General features: G+C 35.8%; 1 protein-coding gene across 23 annotated transcripts in view; it reads right to left on the reverse strand.

Moving 5' to 3' along the window:
- The window catches only part of PTPRD (protein tyrosine phosphatase receptor type D), a 2,167,047-nt gene that overhangs the window by 193,240 nt on the left and 1,955,589 nt on the right, over window positions 1–18,218 (reverse strand). For 16 of the 23 annotated variants that reach the window (XM_084785035.1, XM_084785037.1, XM_084785036.1 and 13 more), the window contains 2 exons: window positions 2,495–2,683; window positions 540–557 (listed from right to left, as the gene is read on the reverse strand). In XM_084785035.1, coding sequence (XP_084641161.1) covers window positions 540–557; window positions 2,495–2,683 — 207 coding nt within the window. The remainder of the gene's footprint in view (window positions 1–539; window positions 558–2,494; window positions 2,684–18,218) is intronic. The other 7 variants (XM_084785038.1, XM_084785034.1, XM_084785022.1 and 4 more) reach the window with 1 other exon arrangement.

An 18,218-nucleotide genomic window follows, 5' to 3' on the forward strand; every position in this document is an offset into this window, starting at 1 on the left:
AAAAGCAGATGGTCCAGGCTGTCTTCTGCATGTCTGCCACTGTTCTCCAGACCGCCCTGGCTTTGGTCCAGAACAAGAACAGCTAAGGAAGAAAAAAAAATGATCTTTTTTTTTTTCTCCAGTTGGACAAAAAAAAGGTAAAAGAAGAAGAAAAAAGGAAAAAAAAAAGAAAAAAGAAAAAAAAAAGAAAAAGAGAAAAAAAGAAAAAAGAAAAAGGAAGAAGAAAAGGAAAAAAATAAGAGGGACAGATGGTAAGCTGTGACTGGCCTGTGGTCTAACGACTTGGATATGCTTTCTTTGAAGCATATCACAACTTAAATAATCATTGTCATAAATAAAGAAATGAACAAAACAAAGAGAAAAAAAGAAAAAGGAAAGTCCACAATATGAGAGTCACGAATCATAACCAAACGGAGGGAAAGAAATCAGGTAGATGGACATTATGGAAATGGATCTGAAAACAGGACAGAGATGCGAGGGATGAAAGGACGGGGAGAATGAGCAAGATCATTCTGTGAACGTTAGGTCAGCATTCTTACCTCTTATTGGTGTACCACCTGGGTGGATAATATGAATGCAAATAAGATTAGAAAGAAGAAGCATTAGTAAGAGAAGAAGGGGGCTAGGGCTGGGGAGAAGAATTTGATTAGATTTACGAATTAAATAAGGTCTTAAAAGAAACTTGAATTACTATACTGGTAAACAGGAATATATTAGATTGTATCATTAGATCATAAAAGCAAGGTGCATTAAACCACAGAGGGCAAAGGTCATAGGAGGCAGAATTGCCTTTTTCAGAGAAGCAACTGAGTTCTTAAGTCTGGGGTCACATAGGGTTAGAGGTATATCTTATAAGCTTTGTATCCTTAAAAATAAAAAGAACTATACAGCATTTTTAGTGACATAGTTTAGGAAAATACTGGCTAAGCTATTTAAGTATATATATAAATATGTGTGTATATATATACTATTTGAGGAAATACTACAGACTAGCTAGAAACAAACACTGAGAATTGTAATCATATGCTATTCATTGTTCTACAATTGTGTGATTAACTTGTGTACTATTTTCTTTATTTATACAGTGTTCTTAAGAAAACAGTTCTGTGGAGGTATGCATGTGTGTGCCACTACAGAGATCTGGTGCCTACACTGCCAGTTAGTAAAATGCATGCCATGCATTTTATTATTAATAATAATAATCATATTCTGAATATGGAAATTAGTGGGGGTGAAGTGCGCTTCAGAACTAAGCACTTACCAATAGATTCTGGAGATTTAAATACGGAGAGAAGAAAGACAGCATAAAAATATTATTATATTCCTCATAATTTGGTACAAATTTTTCAGAGTTATAGCTTTATTATACTAAATCATCTATGTTACATGTGAATAATTATTTATTTACAATAACAGAATGCTAATCTACACAATTCTGCTGACAACAAGCAAAAGAGTCAGGTAACAAGACGCTTTAACATCACAGGACAGGTCAAAAGCTGAGAATTCTGGGAAGATAGGCAGTTAACAACTTAGAACTTTATATCAATATTACTACCAACGTCATAGCACAGCAATTATTAGCATACATTTCTGTGAAATTGCCAGGGACAGGCTCTACACTTTAAGAAATTTAGAACGTTTTCTACTTTAATCTATAGAGAGCAAAGGAATAAAATGGGATGAGAACCAGACAAGGAGTTGGAGTAAAGAGAAAGAAAAGGGCGGAAGCTGGAGTCTACACCAAAGCAGACTTCTGTAGATCCAGTCACTGGAGGGGTCAAAGCCCTCAAGCATGGGCACACACTGCCACAGCTACTGTGTGGGCAGTTCTCACTGACAATGACACAGAAACAGTGTTAAGCAAATCCCTTCCTTTCCCTGGTACTTAGAAAAGAAGTTAAAAAAAAAAAAATACCTGGTCACTCATGAATCCACATTTCTGTGTATTGTGTATTAGTGAAAAGAAAGCAGATGTGCCCAAACTCACAAAACTTTACTACTTGGATGAGTTTAAATGTAGAAAAGAAAGCAGAAAATACACTTGACTACAACTGAGTTATTTTCATGTTTAATATGAACATTTTTATAGGGAAATAGTCACTGGAGCACCTTGTAAGTTTGGAATGAAATTCAATGTTAAAATAAATTTGTTTCAAAAGAAAATGAAGAAAGAAGAAAGAGAAAATGGATCCATCAAATACCGCAGAATAGCAGTAAATTAAAAATTATTAAGAGTACAGTCACAGCAGTGAGCAATGTGGATTAAACAGAAGCCGCAAAACACGCCAAGGGAAAACAGATTCTCGATGAGGCCATGACCTCACAAACACAGACAACACATTAAGTAACAGAGAAAGAGAAGAAGAAGATAAATCAATACCTAAAAAATAAAAAATAAAAAATTAAATTAAATTAAAATTAAAGAATAAAGAAAGCAAGCGTGCTTTTAAAAACTGTCCAGGAGTTAGTGGAAACAGTGACAAGACCCTACCTGATCGTAACTGCTTAATACGACCATTGTTGTTGCTTGTGTCAACAGGTAAGAAATCTTTAAACCAAGTGATTTCTGGATCCGGATTACCGCTGGCTGCACAAAGCATGGTGGCGGTGCGGGTACGTTCCACTACCTTCAACTGTGGGCCCATGTCAATGGTAGGGAATCCCCTAGGAATCTGATCCTCTGCAAGACAAAAGGTTACCCAATTATTTCAACAAGGTTAGTGCTGCAAATTAATTATCTTTCATAAATCTGTTCCTTTACATTTGTGGAGAACTAAACACAAAGCATACAGTGTTGTACTATTGGATTAGGACACAATCACATGCTTATTCCTGAACAGTTCTTCACACAGTCTATATTGAAAGGCAGTGAACTAACAAATAGCTCACTGTGTGATGAGTACTTTGTTGAGGACATGTAGGAGTACTTCCGGAGCACAGAGGGGAAGGTACTAGTCATACTAATGCCTGTCATGGCTAGCAAGGACCAATGGGAAATGCCTTCGATGAATCTTTAGGAGAGAATTTGGCAGCTGGCAAAAAGGAAAAAAGGACGTTTTTTCCTTAGAAAAATGAAAATATTATATAAGTCTAGGGGTGACACAGAAAACAGCAGGATCCAGCATAACGCAGGCCAATTAAGCAGAAGTTAAGTAAGCAAGTTGGTTCACAGACCTATCAAACTACATCTGCTCCCAGGGAGATATACTTCTCATAGTTTTCAAATAAAGCTGCACATAAATGACTACTGTATCACTGGTTTAGTATTCATACATTATATTATTAATCCATTTGAAAACTAAAAATAGGTAGGAATGCTGAATCCATTTTTCTGTCAGTCTCTAAACAATATACTATAGAAGCCATATACCCATAACACTTCCATTGAATTCTGTTATAAGTCATCTGGAGATTAACTGAAGCATAAGGTTATATGCACGTAGACCATTTTATATAAGGAACCTGACCTTCCACAAATTGTATATGTGTGCAAATGTGTGTGTGTGTGTGCATTCACTCACATATATGTGTGTGTTTGTTTTGGCACTAAGCCTTCTCAGATATTTAACCAATGACTATGACTACGTGGGTTTTTTTCAAAGAAGCACATGGTCCAACCAGGATGAATTCATCATAAGGAACTTCAATTAATCCGAAAATGTAGAATAGTTTTTACCAAAGAACAAAGGCAACTCCTGATTCATGCAGTTTTTACAATGAGAGACTGTTTTCCAAAAGGCTAGTAATTTAAAAGATGTGATTCCTACATTTTTTTATCTCTAATCCACTTAAAGTTAAATTCTTCCTACTATGTTGAAATTGCTCTAGTCATAAATCTTGAGAAATTGTAGACTGGATACACACAACCCCACCTCCATGCTCCAAGCAATAAACTCTCTTGGCAGCACTTCCAGCCAGGAATAGAAAGTATTGTCCACATTAGCCCTACTGGGATTTTGGCTACATGGGTAATGGTCTCTATGAACACTATTGTAGAATATTTGACTTCCAATCATCATTCATATTAATTTAATAAATATTTTCTCATGACCACTGACACAGCAAATTCTAACCTGACTTTCAAATATAAAGACAAGTGCACAAATACAGTGAGAAATCATAAGTGATACATCTGGCTTCTTCTTAACTCCTACAAGCTCTAGTGACCCATGGGTCCACTTGATCTGGGACTTCTAAACAGGTAAAGGTCCAATTTCTAATGTAGAATCAGCACTCAGATTCTGATGCCTTCACCATGTAATTAGTTGTCCCACTGTATCTTCTCTGTCCTTTCCTCTATACCCTTGTTATAATTAAATATCCTATATTTCAGTGCCCAAGCTCTTTGTTAAATGGTATCCCTTATCTTTGTAGAGGAAGGGCCCACATAGGGAAGTCCTAAGGTCTATGTCTAATACTTGTCTACTGTAGACAGCTACTTGGCTGAATCAACTCAGTTGAAGTCAACTAATCTCCAAAGCTCTTCCAAAATTCTTCAAACACATTTAATCTTTCCTAACTAAAGCTACCAGACCAGCAAGCAGGTGAATCCACCATCCCTCCTTTTGTAACATGAGTTCCCTCATGTCTTATTTACATCGTGATGATCTGACATCACAATGATCAAGATTTTAAATGCCAGTTGAGTCCCAAGAATTTATGGAATGAGGTAACCAGAATACTTCAGGACTATTGTGATTCCTGAGTGATTGTCAAATGTTACCAATAAACGGGAATGTTTTTGTGAATAATCCTACTCCATTGCAAGAGAAAGCTGATAGGCTAATAAGTTGAAATATAGACTCAGGGTATAAAAGCTTTGTCCTGCATTTTGGAGAGACTATTTCTTGTCAGTTTGGTGACAGAATGGATATATAAGTAAAACAAACAAGTAATAACAATTAATTTTAATGAGGTACAATTAAGCTGCAAGACAAAGTGATATTACACCATGTTTCTTCAAATATTCAAATTCTGATCTATCCTTAGTCAAGTAAAGATCTATAGTAGATAAGTGTATGACACAGTAGTTAGGACTTTCAAAATGATTTTTCAAATTGCAAAAGGAAAATTATAAGTGAGATGGGGAGTACCTTGAGAACTGGGTTGCGATAATTTAAAATCTATTTTAATTGAATTCCATCAAAGCATACTTTATGTCTTTATAGGGTCTGCCAACATATTTACATATGCAGCACAGTTATAATGTTGTTTGGGGAAACAAACAAACAAACAAATACCGAATGATCAATAGCTCTTAACTGCACATATTATTAAACATCTCACTTGGCTATTGATAAAAATTGTTTCAAATAATAAAAATAATTGAACTCTTGTGCTCAAAAGTACAATAAATTGCCTTCATTATTTAGAAATGAGATTTCTGAAAACAAATCTAGATTTAGCTTCTTTTTAATTTTCTAGTAAACAAGTTAGGTTGATAACTTTGACGATCCATCTTGGACTTTCTGAGTGATCTGCATTCCACTGGGCACATCCTCTTCCCACCAGGTTTATCTACCAGTTGCCTGGAGATGCATCAGTATTGCCTTGCTGAACAATGTCTGTTGGCATGTGCATCTCCATAAAGAGCTAGGCTCATCCATGCACTGTGTCACAGGTACTTACCAAAGGCACTTCCCTAGGAAATCTCGATTTAATAACCATCTATCGGAAATGAAGCCCTCATATTGAAGGTAACTTGAAGCATAGACTTGTGCCTCCCAAGCAAATTAGTACATTTGTATCTACTTTCACTCCCTTTGGCTCAGAAAGGACACTCTTTCATGTATACACGTACGTGGCAAAGAATACTTTTATTGCATATTATTATACAAAAAAATGTAAAGAGAGTTTCTTTCTTAGTCTTAATAAGGGTAATTAAATTCTATCCACCAGTCTTCCTTGCACAGAACCCCTTTGAATCTACTATCTTCATTAATTTTTCATGAGAAAAATCACAATGTAACAGATTCAAACAGCCAGAGCTCTTACAAGTTGACAGATGGAGCTTGCTTCTTACTTGATTGTCAGGTATTTGGCAATAAAACTCAGTATTCAACATAAAATAGACCATAGAAATAATGAAATTTCTAATTGGAATGCTTATCTCAGTGGGTGTAGTTTAGAAGATGTTAATTGCTTTTTTTATCCTCTATATTTATTAGTAATTTATTAAACTGTCTTAGCCATAACATAAGTTTTGACAGTTTATCAAGTCAGTAGAAACTTGAGCATCAAATCAGTACCATTAACACCTTAACCAAGAAAACACTTGTAGGGAAAGGAAGCTATCAAAAATTAACAAACCATCCATGTTAGCACTTTTAAACTTTTACATGAGGTGAAAAGAAAAACATTTTGTCCTATTCATTAATATGCTCATTAAGGTTTAAAGTGCCTTACTTATCACCGTTCTGTATTAATATTCAATCATGCAGAATTAGTTTCTAATTCATCAACAATTTAAATCAGACTTGACCTTCAGGAAACCATTTGGTCTGCCGCTCTGAGAGGCCATTAAAGGGCAGATGACTACACACTTGTGCTCAGCGAATCGTGCACATACACACTGTTTGGGATGGCAGTTACAGCGGGCGTGGAAATACAGCACAGGCTCTGACTTTGTTTATGTCTAAATGAAATATGCTGATATGAAACCTTCAATTACATTGAAGAACTAGATATGTGAATGTCAGCACTATGTAGAGTTAATCTACCATTGCTGTTGAACTTAGAAACACAACTAGGACTTGAGCAGTATGAGTAAAAGCATGACACTGTTTTGTCATGCTCTGAGGCAGTTATGCTTTGGATATCGATGAGTGATAAAGTATTAGGGGCTATTGTATAATTTTCTGAGTTAAACTGCTTTCATCGTTCACCTATAAGTAATTAGAGGAAGGGTTTTACTTTCAGTTCTAGTCAACAAACATTGAACATTTCATATTTGAAAGGAAATCACAGAACTCTAAATCATCTGCTGTGGCCGCAGAGTTCTCCTGAGGCGGCCTTGAGAAATTCATTGCCTAATATTGCTAGGGCTTTTGCAGAGTGAATTCAACCTGAGTAAACCTTTTGCTGATTTAAGGAAGCTTTTTATTGAGGGGCTTTTTGTCATTGTCCTTGAAAAAGAAAACAAGCAAACAAACAAACAAACAAAAAATCAATTTATAAGATATGTCACCCAGTTGTCTGATTGCCAGGTCTATCAGTGGCATGCTGCCTCACAGGTACCACCACAATATAAAGTACGTTCTGGAAACTTTCAGATTTCATTAACGAAGCAGAGGTTTTTAACCTAGAGTTGTGGGGTGTCTTGAATGAGAATGGACCGCCATAGGCTCATATGTTTAAACACCTGGCCCCCAGTAGGTGGAACAATTTGGAAATGATTAGGTGGCATTGCCTTGTTGGAAGAGGTGTGTCACTAGGGGGTGTGCTCTGAGGTTTCTGCCTTGTCCTTGGGGTGCTACATGAGAGCACTCAGCTGTTCCTGGCCCCATGTCTTAGATCCCCCATCATTAGAGTTGGCTCTAACTCTGTGGAGCCATATATCTAATGAATGCTTTCTTCTAAAATTTGCCTTGGCTATGGTGTTTTATCACAGCAAAAGAAGAGCAACTAAGATGACTCGTGTTACAGCGAAGCAAAAGCAGCATCTCAGGAGAGAGAAAAGCGGCGTCTTTTCTTGGATAATTTGTCTCCAGAATTCAGTTCTGAGTACAGAACAAGAAATTCCTTACTGAGATCATTAGGTACATGAACTCGTGGAGTCCTGGAAGCAGGGGTGTGGGGTTTTTGTGTTCTCTCTTCCATAAACCTCCTGTAAACACATCTAATCTGACATGTTTAGGATATTATGTCAACCATTTCAGCATTCATTCAGAAAGCATTTCTATGTTCCTGAAAGATTTGCACCTTGTCCTTCCTTTAAATAGTTATCCATTCTTGAGTCCATTACGGACTCTAATTTTGTCCTCTATCTGGGAAGCCTGCTCTTCTACATTCTCTGCTGGTATACTGAGCAGGGATGGACTTGCAGGCTTAGAGACTGGCCCTTATTCCTGTTTCCTAATGGATTTCTTTTAATCTGCAGACAACTCTGATGAGTAGAGATGTTCACTGTGCATATAATTATTTAACTCATTACAGTGGCTGCAGAAGAAGCAGCAATTAAGTTTCTGACTTCCTCTTTTTATAGGAGTCTTCCCTGCATGAATTGGTTGTGCAGTTCTAAAAATCAAAACTAGGGACACAGGACAAAGCACTGTGTTCACAGTGCTACTGAAAAGCAGACAGTATAATGTGCATCTAGATTTATTGTTATCTCATCTAGAGAATAATACAGTTTCTGGTGTTCAAACTCATGACAAATTAAGGACAAATAAATAAACCACATATTTATGAGACAAATACTGAATCCAGCTTAACTGATCTGAGCAAAGATGTCTGTGTTCCTGAGTATCCTATGGATTTATGAATATACGAAATCTTGTAGACAATTGAAGTGAATTTTATGACTTTGAAAGGTAGACTACTGGGAGATGGAGAGATGGCTTACAGGTTAAAAGCACTGGCTACTCTTCCAAAGGTCCTGAGTTCAGTTCCCAGAAACCACATGGTGGCTCACAACCATCAATAATGAGATCTGGTGCCCTCTTCTGGCCTTCAGGTGTACAAGCAGACAAAATATGGTACATATAATAAATAAATCCTTTTTAAAGAAAAGAAAGGTGGACTGTCCAAACTGGGGAAGGTTGTGTTATTATAAAACAAGGAGCCAGATGTTGTAACCAGACCTAAGATTTCATTTCTCAAAAGGATGTGGCAGGAAGATGATAAGGTTGTAGCCTGCAAAGGACACAGATGTAGAAGAAAAAGAGGAAGGAAGAACTAAAAGGGATTGAAGGAGGAAGGGGCAGAAAAGGAAGAAAGGAAAATAAGGAAAAAGTTACATTGGTAATGTTGATAATATACTGCTTTCTTAAACAGAGGAATTAAAAGCTCATATGTACATATATATGCCCACCAATATTTATGGTGGTGGGGACCTGCAGAGACCCTAACTGACCTAGAAACATTTACTACTCTATCTAGCTTATAAGTTATTAAAATTTTATACATGGGAAGAACTACAGATTCTCTTGGAAATACAAAAGAAACAGTGGCCTTTAAAAGGCCAAATAAGCTGATAAAATAACATATTTATAGAACTCACATTAACAAACTGAAGAAAAAGAAACTTTTTTATTGCATATCCCAGATGTTCAGGAAAGGGTACCATTCACTGTACAGATAATTAATGATAGCCTTGTTTGTGCCAAACTGAGCCAGGTACTGGACATATAGTAATCTAAATAGTCTCTATACCCCGTTATTTAATTATAATGATAATTGAATGAAACAATAACTGTCTTCTGTATACAGGAAGCAGGACAGAATGAGGTAACAGATGAGCTGTGCTAACACTACCTGGCTTGAGTGCCTTGCTTCTACTAACATTAACATAGTAGCCGAGCTACAGGAACTGCACAGAGTACAACAGAAGCATGTGACCCAAAGGTTTGTTATGACAAGAATGGCAGCCATAAACTGAAAGAGCTGAAACAATACACACAGATCAGGGTCTCAGGGATAACAGAGGATCAAGTGTATTAGGGATCAGTGTCCTTTCCAAGCCTCTATAGAACCAAAGCTCTTCTTCCTGCTCTGAACAACATGAACTGCAATATAAATGTAAAGCGAACTATACTGTCAGGTGACTGTGCCACAGGCAAATTTCAAGCATAGGCCAAAATATCTGGTGCACTACATTACAAATGACTAAATGTGCCAAACCCAAGTTCGCGCCCTCGATCCCCCCTGCCCTCATTGGTTTTTTGAGACAGTGTTTAACGTTGTACCTCTAGCCATTCTGGAACTGACTTTATAGACCAGGCTGGCCTCAAATTCAGAACTTCACCTACCTCTACTTCCCAAATGCTCGGATTAAATACCTATACCACTACTGCCCAGGCCAAATTCTTTTCTATATATCATGAGGTTTCTGTTTTTATTATTCAAAGGAGTGGCATTAAGTATTCCTTATGGGTAGGCCATATGAAGAACTCTAGATAGCTGTTTGTTTCTTCTTTCATTCATTGTTGTTTATTTATTGTGGTACTAGGAAATCAGCCTAGGGCCTCATACATAGGCAAAGTGCAACCACTGAGCTGCATACACCCAACAATGACTTTCTGCAATAAAATAATATTTTTACTTGTACCTATTTATAAGAGAGTATACCTAGGTGTAACGGTCATAGAACATGCAAGAGATTTAGAGGCATGTGTGTGGGTATTGGTTCTCCCTTCACCATGTGGAATCTAATTCAAGTTGAATAAGTGAGCTACATCCCTGTTACCCAAGGAAGGGGGAATGTTTTTTTAAGGATGACACCATAAAACCTCTAAAAACCCTCCAATTCAGAAAAAAAAAACTCATAACACAATATGGGATAAATTAAAACACATACGTGCACTATATCACCATAAGCTAACATATTCCTCTCATTCTGTTCAGTTCTAAAAAGTTATTTCATGCCATACAGAAATTAGAAAGGATTGTATACTGGACTAATGAGATATTTTTACCCCCTACTAAGTACTGTGATACTCTGTAACTCTAAAACAAGTATCTGAGCCTTTGTAGGCAGCAAAATTGTGACAACAGTGGTGTCTGTATGTCCATTTTTTATGGACTGAACCAGAGTCTTCAAAATTAGTGTACTTGTTCCATGTGAAACAAACAACAAATGTTCAAGTCTTTAAGTTCTAGATTGTCTGTAATTTTATTCAATTTCAGCTGTACTGGGTCCTCTATGCCAAGTGCCTGTCCTGAAATAAACTAGCATCATGAACAGTGATAGCCTTTTACTCAGTACCTGCATAATATGGAAAGCCCACTGGAAAATAGTACTTGGGCATCTTTTATGTTTAAAGAAGAAAACATTAGACATTATCATCATATGGCATATGACAGCGATTTTTCAAATACTTGTACTTCATTCTTCTTGATATATTTATCAATTGGCTCCTTATTCAGTTACCATTTGTTTTAGGCAGAGGTGAAATGAAAAATACATGAGAAATTGAAGAGTATGAAACTCCTGAGAGACAACAAGTAACTGCCTAGGGAGCTGTAATTCACTAGTGCCTGTATCTTTGAGTTTTGTGGAGGACAATAAATGGTGTGATGCCTGTTGTGACCAGACAGCAAAATGGCAGACTTTCTTTGTAAACAATTTATAGATTAAGACAAGGGTGAGAAAACAAAATACATTTATGCTGTAACTTTTGGTCTCACAGGGCTCCCTACTCATAGCTAGCTGTGTCCACCTGAGGAAACATCACAATATTATGGAGTAGAAGAGAGACATTTGCAACTTTGCTAAACATCAGTGTACCAATATTCTCCAGGATAAACCACAGAATCAAGGGACAAACAGGAATGTTTTCTTTTCTTCAGGAGACCTATTTAAGCAAGGGATTCCTTCAGCCTTCCATTGGGCAGCATATTGTAGGGTCTAACTAGAATTTTTAAGTTGTTAATTACAAGCTATGGTAGAAAATGATTCCAGTACAAAATTCTAAACTCACCCAAGATAGAATAGACAGTAGAGTATTTTCTCTTAAGTTGCCAAATGCAAATGGACTGGATGTTGTAAATTATTAAATGATAATTTTCATAATTGTTTCATATTTGTTCTTACTGTATATAGGGTATTATTGTAAGAGAAAGAGCCTTTTTGTTTAGACAAAAAGACATTGTTGGATGTTGGTCTGATGCTATGTGTTCTAATGCTAATTACTGGTCCCCAAGATCTGGTTGCCCTCCAGATGAGTGTATTTTCTAGTATACCAAGTGATGTTCTGTAAACTTAGCTACCAATATTCGCTGACTGGTTAAATAAAGTTTCTGATAGCCAATTGCTGGTCAGATAGAAGTAGGTAGAAAATAGGTTTCTCGGCTTGGGGGTCAGTTGGGGACCATGAGGAAATGAGAAAAGAAGCAGGAGAGGCAGGCTGCAGGAAGGAAGTCCTCATGGGGCAGTATAGACCATGAGCACATGGCCATGAGGGCTGGACTAAGGAAACAGAAGCAGCCCAGGCAGGAACAGTACCTTAGGGTGTGTAGTTGGAAAATAGCAAAATAGCTTAGATGGTTGATATCTGCCCAGGTATGGTGTCTTCAGGTTTTTATTAATCTAAAAGGTTTCTGTCTCAATTATTTGGGAACTAAATGGTCTGAAGTGAGGTAGAAAACTCAAATAGATATTTAGGAGCAACAGGGGTATAGTGACCCCCCAAAATAATAATTTACAAGACATTTGACATCCTGATTATATTATTCAAACAGCAGCTTTCTTCAAGTGAAAAAGAAACAAAATAAAAGCAAACCATTTTTTTTAAAAAATAAAGTTGAAGTACTAGGCCATTATTAAAGTGAATGAAATTTTAAAATGTCATACAAATAATGTAGTTCCTAACTGTAAAGCTAGTTTCCTGCAGGAAAAAAAAATATAGGAAACAGGAATAAACTGCCCACTCACTTAAATCTCAAATTGATTATTTAATAAACACATTAAATAGCTGGCATTAAGACTAATTATGAGTGAGATGTAATGAATAATTATTAAAAATCCTTTTGCATTCAAGGACATTTAATGTATTGAGGAGTTAGCAATGTTTTGTTGTTGTTTTTCCTGTGATTAAGCTACATGTGGATACTGAATCTGAACTGAAGAGATGGCTCAGCAGTTTAAGTTGCTTGTCACCAAGACACATGACCCAAGTTAAAGTCCTGAGAACCACATAGGAGAATGAGAGAAGACTTCTGGGAATTGCTTCTAGAATTAATATGTACCATGATATGTGTGCAAATGTACATACACACACACATGCACTGGATAAATATAAATTATAATAATAGAAAAGTAGGTATTTCTAAGCAGCTAGAAGCCTTAACAGTAGTGGCTACTAAAAATTTGTATAACAATAGCTGCACACATAGCAATCCAGAGCAACATTCCAGTTTATGAAACACTCTTCAGATGTTGAGGAATTTACAAAGCAATTTTGGCACTGAATAAAGCAAAGCGGTTGAGAAGCAATGCATGCATTTGTCCCACAAATTGCATAGTAATGACTGCATAGCAGAACACCAATCTCAGTTAGACAGGGTCATTTTCTGAATATGATAGATGCAATATTACATTGCAATAAGTCAGTAACCTGTACCAATATTAGTGTTTGGATTTAGCCAACAATCATTCTTTGTGATCTAAAATGAGACAAATTTAGATGAAATAGAAGAATTAAAAGAATAAAAATGTCCCACCTTCCTATGTGAGAATATCAATATCTTATTGAACATTGAAATAAACAGAAATTATAGTGATGTGTGCCATCTTTCTAGGGTATGAGAATCTCATAAAGATAACAAAGTGTGAGATTTATCTATTTTTCCTATTTTTAAAAAATACTTTTATTAATTTGCATTTCTTAATACATGTTCACAAGAATGTTCTTCAATAGCCAGTGCCCTCCACGGTTTGCAAATTTCATTCTGAATGCTAAGATAAAGTACATACTAACGAAATTTGTTTTAAACCATTCACTTGATTATTTTTAGAAAAGTGGAGCTGGACATCAGAATTTTGATTGCTGGTGCTTGTTCATACTGTGTGGTAGAAAGAAAGCTGAGAAGACAGAAAGGGTCACAAAGAGGTACTGCGCTCTCTACCAGTATCTGCTACTTACTAGTTTATTCTAAGCTTAAAACAAAGCGGAGAAAGCCATTTGCCCTGACTTTAATAATATTTTACTAGAGACAAAGACCATTTCTTTAAGCCCTCAAGTGTCTATTAAAAAGAATGTCATTTTCACACGCACTCTGGTGTCCCATATTGGTCCATGTCCCCTTGATGGGGAGGCCCAATGGCATTCAGAGGAAGGATAGCAGGCTACCAAGAAAAAACTTGATACTCTAGCAGCATATTCAAGGGGAGGAAGTCCCCATCAGTCACAGTTATAGGGAAGGGGAATGGGGTGAAAGCAGGAGGGAGGGAGGAATGGGAGGCTGCACAGGATGGGATAGCAATTGAGATGTAATATGAATGATTTTATTTTTCAATAAAAAAAGATTTAAAAAAGAATGTCATAATGAAACATATAGTTTTGGGTAGAAATTGAAGTATTTTGGAGCAAACAATTTTAAATATATACAAAGAGATTCAGAAAAAAAATGAATACAACTGTTAACGAATACCTGTGCATATGAAGCCTTTTACTGTAACCAATGAGACATATCTCTCAGTTTTGTGAAGCCAAGAAGAGTAACATAGAAGAGGAATGGCTATACATACTATCCTCTAGTGAAAGAAAACAGAGCGTCTTGGCGAATGGCAGATTCAGCCTTCACTGGAACACGGAAGGGAAAAGCCATAGATACACCTATCTTCTTGAACAAGAATTTACACAAAATGGGATGAAGATATGTCAAAACAACACAGACGAAAGCTTGAAAAGGCTAAGTGTGGGTCAATATAGTTGTCAATAAAGTATTTAACCTGATAAATGTTAACATGCTGAGTCAAATGATTGTATATAACTTCAATGTATAAATCAAATATATAAATAAAAAATTTCAAGGTGGTATAGGTCTAGTTACATAGCCTCAAAATATTTTCCAAACAAAATATATTAAATATAAAGGAAATATTGGTAGTTTTACAATGGAGAAGGCTTGTAGAAATAAACTTGGTAGAAAATCAAATTTAGTAATATTAGGAACTGGATAAATCAAAGCAGTGTGATAAGAAAAAATAATGCCACTTCCAATATAACCCTGCAGAAAGATTTCCAAATATAATCACAAATAATTATCAGGAAGGCTCTAAATAAGAATATTTCATACTTTCAAAACCATCAGGATCAGAAATATCAATGAAAGATTGAACTTACGATTCTGAACTAGAGCCTTAGAAATAGTTACAGCTGCTTGAGTTGTGACAACTAGGATTGTTTCAATTGTTTAAACCATGAACAGGTAGATTAGTTGAAGTAACACCATCTTTTTTCCTCTATCTTTTTTGTAAATTTTAAAAATTAATTAATTAATTAACTTTATGTATAAGTGCCCTATATGCACATACGCCTGCATGTCAGAAGAGGGCATCAGCTGCTATTATATAGATGGGTGTGAGCCACCATGTGGTTGCTGGGAATTTAACTTAGGACCTTTGGAAGAGCAGACAGTGCTCTTTCCCAAAAGGACATCTCTCCAGTCCCTCTTTTTGTAAATTTTAAAATATTTTTAAATGAAATAGAACTATATCACTTACTCCCTCCCTTTCCTCAGTCCTGCCTCTCTGAGCTGTATGCCCTTGAATCCTCCTTGCACCTGCTCACCATAAAATCGACCATCTCTTTTACTTTGTTTATAATTCCATATGTGTATATATGTGTATTTATGTATGTATGTGCATACATGTGTATGCATGTGTGTACATATGCATGTATGTATGTATATACATGTGTATGCATGTCTGTACACATATATGTACATATGCATATGTATGTGTGTATATGTGCATCACATATGTGTATGTATGTGAGTAAAGGTATGTATGTATATGAATGCACAAATACATAAAACACAACCTTGTTTGCCCATTTTTATAGTTCATATGTACATAGTTTCAGGGCTGACCATGCTGGATTTTTATAACCAGTAAGGAGGCTCATTTTTGTGAGAAGCTAATTCTCTTTTTCTGAGCAGTTGTTAGTTGTTGGTAGTTCCTTTTTTAGGGGTAGAATCCCTTGAAATTTCCTCAATAATGTTATAAATTCAATTTTCAAAAGTAACTAGAGTTTAAAAATCTCAATTTTATGGTGGCTTTTTTTTTCTTTCTAAATCTTCTGGGTGGCAAGATGTACTTATTCGATCAACTCTGTTCTAACTGAAAAATATTCCTGAGCAGATAGTTCTTCTATGGCCCTTTGAACATCATAACTATTGAGTTGATAGCTCAATACTGAACATTTTACAGCAATGACAATGACATAAAAAATACATTAGGTCTGGAAATACATAAATTCCTATAAAAAATAAAACTTACAAATATTTTAATTTTCAACCTGAAGTTGACAAGGGTGAGAATTCAAAAGACAGTCTCAGCATATGAAAGGAAAAACAGAAAATATATTTTTTACAAAAATAATTCTGTTTACAATAAATCATATATTAGAGACAGAACTAGGTTAAACCCCTGTATTGATTTTCTATTTAGGTATCTTCTAAACTATAACATAATAATGAACTTTTGATGGTACTTCTTCCAATTAAAACAAGTATCAATCAAGTGGATTTGCGCCCATGTTCACTCTCGGGAATTGGCAGAAGAGGGTGGTGTATCCTTAAGTACTTTGTCTTGGTGAAGGCAAAGATGGCTTCCTGCTTACATATGTCAGTTCAGAACACCCACTATGGAGCTGCCAGGACCTCCCTGGGTACCTCTCCAGAATGCCTTGGAGATAAGTATGCATTTGCATACAGCTTTATCCATCTAGTAGCTCAATCCCTGTAATCTGAAGACAGCTGAATGTTCCAGGAAAGTTTCTCTCAAACCCGAGAAAAAAATAGTTCATGAAGTATCAGAGCATGACAGTCAATGGCCTCTTGAATAAAAAGGAGAATGGTTTGAGTTGAACTCGTATAAAGACACAGCATTAAAAATCTCCTTATAAATAATTCATGAGTGTCACATTTTAATATATGACATGCCAATTAAAGAGATACAAGTTTCCAATGATAAGATGATAAAGCAACAAGACGAACCTCTTTTTTTACATATTAAAAACAATCTAGAGTTGTTCGTATTCATTTAGTTGTAAAAGACTGACATATTGTTATAAATTTAGGAAACGTGCAATCTCTAATTCTTAACAAAGTGACAGGAACTTGACAAGAGAAGAAAGTTATTCCTGTCTTGAATTTACTAACAAAGAAAGCTAACATGTCCTGCTGCTCTCTCCACAGCATGAGAGGATCGTTCTTCTCTTTACTGCAAGATTGATGCTCCTTCAATTGCTTAGTGGTGATTGCTATGAGGCTGCTGAGTAAATAATGTGTGAGCATTCACTAAAGGAAGAACACGTATTTCAGCCAGAGTTGTAAAGCCACAGGGATTTTGAAGTGTATGTTGTGGAAGTATAAAGATAAAGCCCTATGCCCTATAACTTTGTACATATTATGGGCTGCATGGGAAAATTATAATCAAATGGGCAAATTTTATAGGTTTTCAAAAATTAACTCAGAAGTTTAGTAAAACATGTTTACACAGCAACGAGAAGTCATAATCCCATTTATTTTTCCTAATGGCAAGTGTATACCAGGAGAGCTAGAAAATGAGGCTTTGAATTTCCTACGTGTCCACATGTCCACATGGACACATGGGACACAATCAAGGACTGCCTGCTTGTTTTCTGACACTACTATTCCTTCTGCTATGGCAACTGGATCTTTATTTCATTTTTCACTTAAATCAGAGAACATTAACATATATATGTATGTATATATAAATATATATAATCATGCAAACAAAGACACTACTGTTCCTTCTGCTATGGCAACTGCATCTTTATTTCATTTTTCACTTAAATCAGAGAACATTAACACATATATGTATATATATAATCATGTAAACAAAGTTATATGTATACATGAATATTCTAATGTGTATATAGTAGTAGATATTCAATATATATACTAATCTATATAGATTGATGTGTAAACTCTACATCAAAGCCAATCAGCTTTCCTAAAACATGGCAAGTGGTGATCTAGAGAAAATTCCATCAGATAGAGCTATCATGGTACATCTTAATAGGAAAGACATAAAAGACTATTCCAGCACACAGAATCATAGCTTTTAAATATTTATTTCTGTTCTCGGGGGGAAATGCAGTGAGTCATAGATTAAAACAAGAAAAGCTGAACAGTGTCTAATTTAAGTTCTTTCATGCCCCAGAATTAATTCCTTCCTATAAAAATCTATTTCCTGGAAGGAAAGATAGCATTTATCTTAATAGGTACATTCATTTATCTCAGTGGGACATATAGTGACTTCCTCACTTAACATGTGGTAAAGATGTCCAGGGGCACCCCGACTG

Source organism: Acomys minous (genome assembly GCF_964271855.1).
Source record: "Acomys minous genome assembly, chromosome: 1".
Lineage (NCBI taxonomy): Eukaryota > Metazoa > Chordata > Mammalia > Rodentia > Muridae > Acomys > Acomys minous.